Source organism: Talpa occidentalis, unplaced genomic scaffold, assembly GCF_014898055.3.
Source record: "Talpa occidentalis isolate TD23 unplaced genomic scaffold, MPIMG_talOcc4v2.1 talOcc4.11, whole genome shotgun sequence".
In the NCBI taxonomy this organism is placed as follows: domain Eukaryota; kingdom Metazoa; phylum Chordata; class Mammalia; order Eulipotyphla; family Talpidae; genus Talpa; species Talpa occidentalis.
The window spans coordinates 11,396,942-11,409,614 of NW_023601104.1; the positions used below are offsets into that span (position 1 = coordinate 11,396,942).

General features: G+C 45.5%; 1 protein-coding gene across 3 annotated transcripts in view; it reads left to right on the forward strand.

Annotated features, from left to right (window-relative positions):
- The window catches only part of MAPKBP1 (mitogen-activated protein kinase binding protein 1), a 50,065-nt gene that overhangs the window by 12,019 nt on the left and 25,373 nt on the right, over positions 1-12,673 (forward strand). For all 3 annotated transcript variants that reach the window (XM_037502277.2, XM_037502278.2, XM_037502276.2), the window contains one exon: positions 12,524-12,615. In XM_037502277.2, the coding sequence (XP_037358174.1) occupies positions 12,524-12,615 (92 nt within the window). The remainder of the gene's footprint in view (positions 1-12,523; positions 12,616-12,673) is intronic.

Genomic DNA, 12,673 nt, shown 5'->3' on the forward strand with positions numbered 1-12,673 from the left:
ACTTCTAGGGATGACCAGGATAGAGAGAGACTTCCCTGGGAGGTTAGAGAATTTACCAAGTCAGATTAACCAAAGAGTAGTCACAAATATTTTTAAAGAATTAAAAATTAGTTATCAAATACTATGCCCCTTGTTGTAAGTATAGAGTTGTGTGAAACACAGCTACAATTTCCTGCCTTCCAGGAAGTTATAGACTAGTGGGAGAGATAAGACAGATCCATGGAGGTTTCTGTACAGCTTCTGAACTAATTAGCATGTGCCGTGTGAATGACACCGATTAAGTACTACTGAAAGAATACCAAGGAGGGAGAAATCATTTCTGGCCAGGGTGATCAGCAGAAAGAATTTTGGATGCTGTCCTTGAACTAAAGTTAGGGTTTCTGTATGGGATGGTGGAAGGTAAGGGAATTCCAGGTAGAAGAATATAAACTAAAGCCCAGAATCCCCTTTCCAGAATAATGAATAATCCAGATTGACAAATACACACCCTTCAGGTGAGTAGAAGGAAATAGAATTAGAAGGTAGAGCCCCCTGACAGAATGCTTTGGATTCTAGGTTAAGACTTTATTTTCTGGGCAGTAAGGAGCTAATGAAAATTTTTGAGCAGGGGAGTATCTTGATTAAATCTATGATGTGGAAAGATTTTTTGAGTAGGTTGGGAGAGGGCAGGACAGTATCTGTTATAAGAAGACTGATTAGAGGGCCTCCCCTGGTGGCGCAGCGGTTGAGCACTGGGCTGCAAAGCTGCCCACAGCCTCTGCAGCACCCGTTCGATCCCCGGCTGCCTGGTGAGGGTCCCACATGGTGCGCAGACCTCTCCTGCTGCGCCCGCTGCTCCCCTCAGCAGTGTATTTCGTCAGTCTGCCTGTTCTGTTTCCCGCTCTGGCTCTGGTGAGTTCTCTCACCCTCCCGAGCTTCTGACTATACCCAGTGCTTGTATAAATAAATAAATAAATCTTGGGGGAAAAAAAAAAAAAAAAGAAGACTGATTAGAAAGCCATTGCTGTATCCAGGAATGTGGTACTGAAGGCCTAACCTGGGATGTTGGCATTGGGGTTGGAAAGGAAATAAGCATTTTATAGAGAATTATGTGTTGAAGAATCCTGCCTTCTCCCCAGGCGAGTCCTGTGACACGAGCTGGCATGATCTCAAGGGCACGGCGAGTCCTCCCACTCCCCTTTTTGTCCTAGAACACACACTCACTTTGCCTTTAGTTCAGATAAGAAATAGTATTCTTCCTGGTTACAAAGTTTTGAAACAAAGATAAGAAAACTCAAGCATTTGGAGTTGGTGGAAAGAGGGGGAATTAGACCCTTCAGGTGATTAGACATTCAGCTCATAAAGCTTTGCTTGTGATTCTGGTCTTGCTGTAGAGAGAAACGACCTTAGACCGGGGGGGGGGGGGGGGGACCTTATTTTTTTTTTTTCTCTTCTGATTGCTTTAATTGAGAGTTCTCTTATCCTTGCCTTTCTGATAATGTCAGTTTCTTTACCAGTTTGAGATCAGTAAATCCTAGCTGACCCTGGCCATTTATGCTCTGGCCTCTTAGTTGTTTCTCTCAAGGGATCAATTAACTGCTCCCTTGCCTTTGCAGACTCCCTCTAATGACCCTCACACTAAGAAAGGAAGAACAAACCCAAGAGAAAGGGAGGGTAGAAGTGCCTGCTGTATACTAGGCACTGTGGTGTTAAGGCAGTTTTCTGGACTTGAGCACCCATTGATGCATGTATTATGAATTGAGGCTTGAGGATCCTCCAAGGCAGAAGATCTCTAAGGTCATCCCCAAGCAGTGGCAGATTTACCTTCTTTAGAAGCTGAGGCTATTTTAATTCCAGCCTTGGGGAATTGGCTCAGTTCCAACTAATTCTGAATTCCAAGCAAGGGAGCCTCCCCTTGGGTCTGAGGTCTGATGCTGTCCTTACCTCTTCTTCCATCTGCACACAAATCAGATTCTCCTGCTGCTGCCACTGTAATGTCAGTTGCCTTGGAAACAGTGTCAGCTGACCCATGTTGAGTGGAGGGTCTTGGCTCTGGCTGATCATGGGCAAGTTTCAATCATGTCAGCTATTCTGCCATTAGAACACCCTCCCTTCCCCTTTCTCTGCAACCATGTCACTGAGAGGTCAGAACCCATTTATTAGCCCTTTTTCAGTGACTGATAAGACCTCCTCATTTTTTTAAACATTAGAGCCCTGTTGTCCCTTCATCCAGTGCCCTCTGCTTTTTACCATTTCAGACCTGTCGCTGATGCCTCCATGAATGCACAGTGACTTCTCGATGTTTTCTTTCAGAAAATGTAACATTCTAGTGGTTTGGGACCACTCTTTCAACTCCCTCCTCAGATTGGCACCATTTCTAGAAACAGGCATATCTGGGTCTAAATCCTGGTTCTTCTACTCACTACTTAGCTGACAGCTTCTTCTGTAAAATGGAGATAATACTAGTCTTTCCTAATCTTGTCAAGTGTATTAAATAAGATAATCTTATGAAGTGCTTAGCACAGTTCTTGGCACAGAGTACACATTCAGCGTGTGGTTGCAGTTACAGCTGGAGATGTCTCTGTGCTAGACCCTTTTGTACCCATGGAGCTGTGTATTCTTGTAAGAATACATGGAATGTTATTTTCTTACTAGCCCCAGAAGGGGCTAAAATTTGGAAATAAAAATAGCAAAAAACTTTTAACAGTTCCCTACCTGATTCATATTTGTAACCCCCTAGAGAACTCTAATGAAGATTCTTGAACCCTACTCCAGTTCCGTTCCTTGAGAATGTTTGGAAGACAGGTTGTGGAGAGGGGGTGGGGACTGCTGTCTGAGAAAAACTTGGTAAGCCCTGTGAGTAATTCTATTGATGGGCCAGGCCTGGCATCTTTTTTAAGCATCTCCAGGGGTTAATGGGCAGAGGATCGCCATGCAGTGGCAGATTTACCTTTAGAAGCTCAGGCCATTGTAATTCCAGCCTTGGGGAATTGGCTCAATTCCAACGAATTCTGAGTTCTAAGCAAGGGAGCCTTGTTTTTATTATTGGAAGTTATTTGTTTCTTCTGGTATGGACAATAGAACGATAAACCAGACAGACAGGCTAGAGACCAGGAGCAGAGGAGGGAGGCAAAGGCTGTTCTACAGTGCTGGGGTGGCCATCGTGCTGCCTCCTGCCTCTGACCAGATGGCACCTTGGACTCTGATGGAGCAGGACTGAGTGAACTCGGGCATGAAACCCACTTCCCAGGCCAGTCAATGGGTCTCTGCCCTGTTGGCAGTCTTCGCACCAACTCTGCAGGCCATTGTGGCTTCTGTGGCTTTTGTGTAAGTGGCAGTTCTCAGAATCTAGTGGAGAATCTGCTTGTGAGATTAGAGTGTTGTGAGTGGGCAAGAGACAAGCATAGTTATTCTTAACCTGCAGGAAGGGAGTGAAAGGCGGAGAGTGTTCTGCCTTGGACACGTCTGTAACATGCTTGTTTATAGAAATAGCAAGCCCATGGTTTGGCTGCAATGACTTATAACTCAGGTATTTATAACTTGAATTGAGTGGGGTTGAGAAGTGGAGAAAGAGGGACAAGGAGAAGAAAGAAACTGGTGGCAACAAAACCAGATTGATTGGTTGCCTTCCAGTGGCTGGAGTTTCTTTACCAGTTGGAGGTCAGCAAATCCTAGATGACCCTGGCCTTTTATGCTCTGGCCTCTTAGTTGTCTCTCTCAAGGGATCAACTAACTGCTCCCTTGCCTTTGCAGACTCCCTGTAATGGCCCTGACACTAAGAACGGAAGAACAAATCCAAACCACCTAAGCCCCAGGCTCAAGCAGGAAACCCTTCCCAGCAGTGCCATTGTCTTGGCTCTTTGCACTGTATCTTCCACTGGTTCATGCCTTTCCTTTAGTTTGTGACTGATCAGCTCTAAGAACTATATACATAGAGAGAGAAAGAGCGTGAGGGGTGGGGGAGGAGAGAGAGATTGAAAGACTAAGAGACAGAGAGAGATTGAAAAACTGAGAAACAGAGAGAGGAGAAAAGCTTGGAAGTCACTACCTAGAGTTCCTGGGATAATATGTTTGGGGGTGTCTGTGATTACTCGTAACCCCACGCTGTGCCACTGTGTTGCAGATGGCTCTAGATTGTGGAGACTTCCTTTCTTGCTCTCTTCACTTCTTTTCAGTATTCATAGTGACCATCCCTCCCTTCTGGGAACTCTCCCTTTCACTGGCTTCCTGCTTCTCCTCCCTTTCTAACTGCCTGGCACCTCCTCTTCTCCATTCTCTAAAAATAGGTATTCCCCAAGGTTGTGTCCACAGCCTTTCCTCCCTTCTCAGGGCTCCTGTCTCATTGCACTTTCAATGTGGTTTTCACCTCCATGTGAATAATCCTCAAATACCTGTTTCTAGTCTAACCTCTCCAAGCATTAAATCATATTTATGTTGCTAAATCTAGAATGTTCTGTGATTCCTACAGAATATCCCCGGAGCACCTTAGATTCAACATGCTTCAGGCAGATATCAGCCCATCCTCCTGTCTAGACCTGCGTCCTCTTTCTTAGCACGGCATCATTTCTTTTCATGGCACCAGCTTGTTCCCTATCTCTGAGATTCGAAACCTTATAGTCGTCTGTCTTTTCCTCCAGAGTTGTGTAATTCCTGATCTTGCCAATTAATTCTTTCCTACTCCGATTGTCTTCATGCTGATGCAGATGAGCGTGAAATTAAATGAGAACTTCTCATTTGAATTCTTATAACAACCTGTCAGTCTGGCTCCCTGCCTGTATGACTTATGCACATTATCACCAAAATTTAGCCTTGTTGTGTCCCTGGTTCAAAACCCTTCAGTGATTCCCCAGAGCCAACGGATAACCCGACTTAGTTTGGCCTTAGTTTGGCCTCAAGACCCTTCCTGGTCTGGTTGCCATCTGTCTGTCCTGATTTACTCTCCTACACAGTCTTTGCTTTCACTGTTGCTTACCTGCTCTATTATTTCCTTCTGCCAAACTTTTGTTCATTCACCTTCTACTGAGAATCCCCTCTATCTGTATATGTACCCGTCAAAAACCTATCCGCACTTTGAGGCCCAGGCCAAATACCTACTCACCCTCCCAAGAAAGCTTCCTTGTTTCCTTCTCTGATTCTTCTTAGATGTCATCCCTTTTCATCCTCTTTATATTGTCCTTATGACCCTTATCACATGTTGGATTTCTTTGCAGTATATCATTCATCTTCCCTAGTGGAATTTGAGTGGAGGGGCAGAATCTGTCTCGTCATCACCATATCATTGCATTGCTTTTCAGACTTTTTTCGAGAACAAACCACATTAGGAAATAGGCTTACATTGTGACCCAGTACATACATGCACCCTGAAACAAAAGTTTAATGATCAGTACTTGCCTACATGTGGTGAGATCTATTTTTTCTGTTCTATTTATTACATTACCCTCTAAATTGATTTCCATTCCCATTAACAGGCTGCAGTCTGCGCTGGAAATTGCTGTTCTATCTCGTATGAAGGAGTAGTCCTGTCTGTTGCCTGTGAACCACCTGTTTTTTCCATTTACTTTAATGAGAGCCAGAAGAACACTTAAATAGTTGGCTTTGTTCTTTTCTTTTCTCATGGGAATAGGTCATTATAAAGTTTCCCTTTCTGTCATTAACATAAGAGGTGATTTTGCTTTCCTTCTTTCTCTCAGGAGAATACAATACTCCCATGCCTGGTCCATGCTGGGAGTGGCAGGGATGCAGGCTGCCTCTGCGGCACACCTGTAGTAATTCAGCCCTGCTGCAGCCTCCCCACCAAGGACAGGTGACCCCCCTCTTTCAGGCTGGCGTGGGCTTTCCTTTATCTCATCATCACTCTCCAGCTGCTAAACCACAGAGGCTGGGTCACAACTTGAGTGTTCGCCTCACTTCTGACCTGTTTCTGATTTGCAGATCATTGTAGAGTACAAAGTAGGTGCTTTCTTCTTGGTTCTGAGCTTTCACTTGTGCATGAAACCCGGGGCTGTATTGGGGTGCCAGCCACTTGCAGTAGTTGCGTCCCATGTCACTGGCCATAGGTAGCGGAACTAGTGTGTCTTTTGGGATGTGTTTCATTGGCGTTTGGGTCTTGAGAGTTTGGAGATGAAGTTTCTGCCAGAACCCTAGGCCCCATTCCAGACTTTGAGGATAGCCATTTTCTCATCAGGCCTCTTTCCTACCTCATTTTCCTCAAATGATACTTGAAGTCACAGTTCACACTATGGGCTTGCTTCCTTCTGTGGAAAAATGAAATAGTATTCAGGAGGGGCTAGTGTTACAGGGCTGGGATACACTAGGACATTGGTTCTCAAAGTATGGCCTGAGACCCCCTGGATCCCTAAAATACTTGGGATCTATGAGATTCCCCCTTTTCTAACTGCATATTCAAATGAGACCAGATTTTCTTCAACTAGGATAACAATGCAACAGATTGAATGCAAATGTAGGTATGAGAATCCAGCTGTTTTCTATTAAGACAGACAGTAACAAGATTTGTAAAATTGTAAAACACTCTTCTCACTTCTCTTTTGGAAAACAGTTATATTAAATAACAGTGTTATGTTAACATGTAATGTTTGTTATTGTTATTTTTCAATGAATTAAATATTTAAAAATATTTTCATTGTAATTTTAAATACAGTAACTGTTGATAGTTTACTTGTGTAAGCAAAAGCTCTTTGGGGTCCTTGATACTTTCTAAGCGTGTAAAACCAAAGAGTGTAAGTGGCCAAAAAATATGACTATCACCAGGCTAGTCATGCTGTGACCACATCATCTCAGAATCCTTTGACTTAATAGATAGTTTATTCTTGCTCGGGCTTGTACTCAGTGTGGTCAGCACAGGGGCTCCCTTCATTGGGGTTGCTCAGGGCCCAGGCTCAGGGACCATCTCGTCACCTGCTGCCATGCTTAGCATTCTGGGGAAGAGGTGTCCAATGCAGTTCTCGGAAGCTTCCACCCGGAAGTGGCATGTCTAGTATCATAAAAGTGTATAGACTTAGAGGGTGGGAATTTTACGGGGACGATAACCAAGATGAAAATGCATACATTGTATAAAAATGATCTACAAAATATATAAAATAAAAATTTTTAGCAAGCCATAAAAACACACAAACAAACAAGAAGTGTATAGCCTTCTATGCACTTACAGGAGAAGCCCAAACCAAATAAAAGCACATACTCTTGAGTTCTTTGTATCCACCGCCCCCATGCTCCCAGCCCCACCTTGCTGGGTCAGTGAATGCCAGTGAGGTAGGTCGAGGATAAAGGGACAAACCGGGGTGTGAACTGTGGGAGGATGCAGCTCGCGAGGTACTGAGCCCACACCACATCCTGGACCTTTCTCTCTTCTTTTTTAACATTTACTATTCAATATTTAACACATAAAGAATGGAATAGTAGAGTTAACCATCAGCTTGGGAAACAAAACGTTACCTGTACCCTTATGTTCCCTTTGTGCTTGTCCTCATCTGGACCTGGCTGTTTAGTCACAACCAATTTTATTTTATTTATTTATTTATTTATTTTTAAGATTTATTTATTTATTTATACAAGCACTGGGTACAGTCAGAAGCGCGGGAGGGTGAGAGAATTCACCAGAGCCAGAGCGGGGAGCAGAGCAGGCAGAAGGACCGAAGTACACTGCTGAGGGGAGCAGCGGGCGGCAGGAGAGGTCTGCGCGCCATGCGGGACCCTCCTCTGGTGGCCGGGGAGCAGCCTGGGATCGAACCAGCGCTGCAGAGGCTGCGGGCAGCTTCGCAACCCAGCGCTCAACCGCTGCGCCACCAGGGAGGCCCCACAACCAATTTTAGATCCTTTGTGGAGAGAGAGCAACTCTCCTAGCCTGAAATGCCCTGGTTCTCCTGGACTTACTCGTGTTTGATCTTTCATTGTTCCTCTGCTGTGCATTTGTTTATTCATCAAATATTTATCAAGTGTCATTTGTGTGCCAGGCACTGTTTAAAGTACTAGGGATAAATCATTGAGGGATAGTCCTGCCTTCAAGAAGCTCTTATTCTGATGGAGAAGACAGAGTACTTGGACAAAGATATAATCAATGTCAGGTCACTACCTGATTCTAAGTGCTGTGAAGAAAAATAAAGCAGGGTAAGTTGGGTATAGAATGATACCAGTAAAACTAGTGTGGAAAATCTTGTCTGTGGGAGAGATCTTTGAGCAAAGACCTGAGTGAGTTAGCTATGTGAATAGTTGAAGAAAGAGCATCTTGGTAGAAGGAATAGCATAGACAAAGTGTTATAGAGCAACCCCGATATTAAACGGGTTCCTGGCTGTGGGTCCTCACCCGCGCCCTTTAAAGGGACTTATGAATACTTTACTACAGACACACACAAAAGGGTTAATAAAAGGTTTATTTACAAGAGAAAAAGAAATAAGGAAAATGTACAACTCAGGGAGAAAATAGGGAAATAAAGTCTTTAATGCGTCCTACCCGATCCTACGACCTGGAAACCCAAAGTCACTCTCAGAGCTGGCCGGACGCTGCGAGCTGGCGGAGAGCCAAAATGGGGGATCCCCAAAGCCCACGTGTCTGCCTTTTGTATCCACCTGGCTGCTTAACCCCACCCTCCGGTCCCAGCCACCTTCCCTTTGGTGGTGATGGGATTTGGAGTTCCCAGTGTCTTTGGCTTTGACCTGGGGTGGGGGTGGAGTCCACAAAGCCTGTATAGAATTTGCTTTGGGACATCCTTTTCCCCCTAACAAAAGGACCTTATGCTAGAATGTTCTTGAGGTGCATAAGGGATCCAGGCTGGTTCTGGTGGAGTAAGTAAGGGGGAAAGTGTAGGAAATAAGGTCAGAGAGGTAGCCAGAGGCCAGAAATATTTAGGGTCTGGTAAACTAAGGTGAAGTATGTGGATTTGGACTTCACGATAGGAAGCCACTGGAGAGTTTTGAACAGTGATGAGCTGATCCCATGTGTATTTTATTTGTTTATTTTTCCTATATGTATTTTAAAAGAAAGTGATCTGCCATGTTGTGGAAAAAACTGTAAGGGGCAAGACCTGCAGAGGGAGCACAGGTAGTTACAGCCATGATCCAAATGAGAGACAGTGGTGACCTGAACTCAGTGGTGATGGTGAATGTTTACAGACTCTGGGAGGGAGGGGTGGGGGGCCCTGGTTTATAGTGTTTGCTGATTTCCTTGGTGTCTTGGTGTAAGTACCCCCACCATGGTGATCTCAAGCTTCCAAAGTACTCTCGCTGAATGTGGACGTGGGAAGAGATGTTGGTGATCAGCAATCATGAGCCAGTACAAGCTGGCTCCTGCACACCACTGCTTGTTCTTGGTTTCATTTGGCCTGTGGTGTGTTTCCAGGGAGTGTCCAGGTTTGTCTCCATTTTCAAGGGTAGATGGAAGCTGTACCATGTTTTTGGAAAGAGGATGGGGAGAAGGTTATGAGAGGGAGTCAATTTATAAAAGTTCTCTGTGGTAGAGTCTTACCAAATGAGCTTACATGTTGGAGGCCTAGCAGGAGCTCTGGACTGTCAGATCCTTTGAAAGTGGAGCTCAGCTCCAAACCTCCCTGCAAACAGGAAGCTGGTTTGAGTTAGAACATAAAATAAAAACCAGCTGATGCCCCTGAATGTTTTTCCCCTGTTCCTCCCCCTGCACAGAGCCAAAGGAAATGGCCTTTTTTTTTTTTTTTCCTCCCTGGATAGTTGCTCAGAAAGCTAGAAAAAAGCCAAAACCATAATTCTTTTGAAAATAACCCAAGCTTGAGCCCAGGCAAACTCCTGCCCTTGGGGTTTTTCTAGCCTGGAAGTCTGTTCCTTTGCTGAGAGTCCTAGGAGGAAAATGACTGAGGAACGCAGAGGTGTAGAGATCAGAGACTGAAATCTATGCCCGCAAAAAGATGGTCTGTAGCAGGATGCTTCAGACTGGAGCTTCCAGCCATTTCTAGGTCTTGGAACTCAAGAGTGGGCCATGACTACAATTATTTTTTAATGAGATAAAACACAGTAGAAAATAGAGTATATCATATGCAATAAGAGTGATTATTTTGTTGTGAAGCTTTCACTTCAGTTTTATGCACATGCCACACATACACTTATGTTTATCCTGTGTCATAGAACCTATTAGGTCTCTTACTGTGTGTGAATTGTGGTCAGAAAGTTTGATAAACCATGGGCTTCCCTGTGGCGCAAGCGGTAAGTCTCAGCACTATCAAGCTGTTGGCAGCCACTGCAGCATGAGTTCAATCCCTGGCCAGGGACCTGACCCACATGGCGCAGCAGACCTCTCTTGCCTTGCCCACTGCTCCCCTCAGCAGTGTATTTCAGTCGATCAGCCTGTTCTGTTCACCACTCTGTCTCTGGTGAATCCTCTCACGCACCCCCACACCTCTGGCCTGTGCCCCAGTTCTTATATGCATACATAAATAAAAATAAATCTTTAAAAAAAAGAAAGTTTGATAAATCACTGGTCTTTAGGATCTGATAACTCACATCTCCTTCCTGCTTTAGATTGCTATTAAAACGTCCATGCTGGTTTCAGAATTAATTCTCCGTGGCACTGGATCAGCCCCCCACAAAACACTGACCCAACATCTACCAAACTCCATCAGAGGAGAACCAACAGACTGACCTGATTTTTGATATCAAAATTGAAGCATAAGGGAGGGATTGACACAAAATTGAATCTAAAGGTTTTCCTGAAATCAGATTAACTTGAGGAGAAAAGCTCCCTGCACTTGACTTTGTGACCTTTCCTGTCCCTGTGGGTAGTGCTGGCCTGGGACTCCTCGCTCCCTCTTCTGGGCAATAGGCAGTTGTTACTGCAGGAATGTTCCCCCTCCCCGTGGGGTAGCCAAAGGCACAGTGCCAGGATTGGGTGGAGTGCCCTGAGCTGAGTATCCCCTGGACTCCCCGGGGTTATTTTGCAACTCTCCTGTCAGTGCCTGGTGCTCAGGCTTTGCAGAAAGGTGATTGGGTGCCAGGGGGTCATTGCGCTAAGAAAGAGTGTGGAAGGAAGCATAAGTTGGGTAAACTGTCAAGGATGTATGGAATAGTCTAAAGTTACTTTGTCCCACACTAGGTTTAGTGCCTCAGATAGGCCCACAGGTAACTGGCAAGCACGGTGCTTGCCGAGTGTCTGTGGCTGGGCTTGGCGCCCCGGGCCTACACACGTGCCCTCAGTGAGTGCACACATGTCAGGATTCCTGGTCCCTATCCCCAAGAAGTACAGCCGACTCTTGGGGACCTTCCTGGGGAATAAATTTTAACTATAACATCCCAGGAGACTTATTTTTGGCTACCACAGGCATTTTTTTCTAACCAAATTCAAGCTAAAATGGCCCTTAGAGATAAGAATTTAAACAGGCCTTCTAGGAACCTTTGAATTCTCTAGGACAGTAAGAGAAAAGGAAAGATTCTTAAACTATGCTGATTCTGGGCTTCCCCTCTCTGGAAGCCACCTTGAACTAGGAACAGACCATCCTGCCACAGAGAGGAACAAGTGTTGCTGGATCGCATCGCCCCCATAGGGCCCCCAAATCTCTTCTTAGAGTCTGAGCTCTCAGAGCAGAGTCTAGTCTAGCCTGTCTACATGGCCATTCTGCATTCAGAAGCCCCTGTCTAAGCCAGTGGAGACCAAGGACTCGCCAGAGGGGGCCAGTGCCAGGGTTCCAGACAGCGCTAGAGGAGGTGTACTTGGCGTGGTGAGTGAGAGGTTACCAGGCAGTCTGATTATCACATGGAATCATCTAGCAGAAAGCAGTGAACTAATTTGAGGTTAGTGCACTGTGGGTTCCGGGGCTGCAGTTGGTGTAGGGTTACAATAGTGACGATGAGAGTGATTGGAATGTCTCCTGTGGCTATGTCCTCTCATCTCAGAATCCCTGAGTACTTTACACATGTTTCCCTTTCATCTCTGTGGGAGTTGTGGCTTAATAATAATGATTAGAGTGCTCTCAGCATCTGTGCTTTACAGAACACACCATTAAGCCATGTGTCTACCTCCCCGGCTCATAGTCTGTATGAACTGCAGACATTTGGGAGCGGAGTCCTCCGGTGGAGAAGAAGAACGTGATAGAATGCACACATCAGGGATATTATGAGTCACTTAATTGACACCTAACATTCTTCTGGCTCTTGGTAGATCAGAGTGGCCTTTCCCATGCCTGCCAAGGCACGAAGATCAGTGACCTCCCTGAGTCTCAGGGACCCAAGAGCCCAGTGTGGGAACCCAAAGCTTTATCTTGTAAATGGAACCTTCCCAGATCAGGGGACACTTGTTTCTCTGTAGTCATGAGCTGTAACCACATCATTTTCTTGCCCATGGTCCCAGTACACTGGGTTCTGTTGAAAGCTGCTGATGCTGATGGCTTTCCCCATGTGAACAAGGGATTCGGGGTCAGAATAGAACCTGGAAAAGTCAGTCGCCCCATTTTCCTGAAGAGACAGGGACATCTGAAAAAGAGCCAGAACTGCAGGATGGTCCATGTGCCTTGCCGCTCTTTTCCAGCCCCACTCAGTCTATAATCTGTCACTTCTTTGTCTGCTCTAACAGGTGATCTTGGAGAAGGTGCTGGGAATAACAGTGTCCGGAGGCAGAGGACTTGCCTGTGACCCCCGATCCGGTTTAGTTGCCTACCCGGCTGGGTAAGTGCCTTGGAAGAGATCCTAAGTGCGTGGCAGTTTATAGCCATAGTACGCCAGC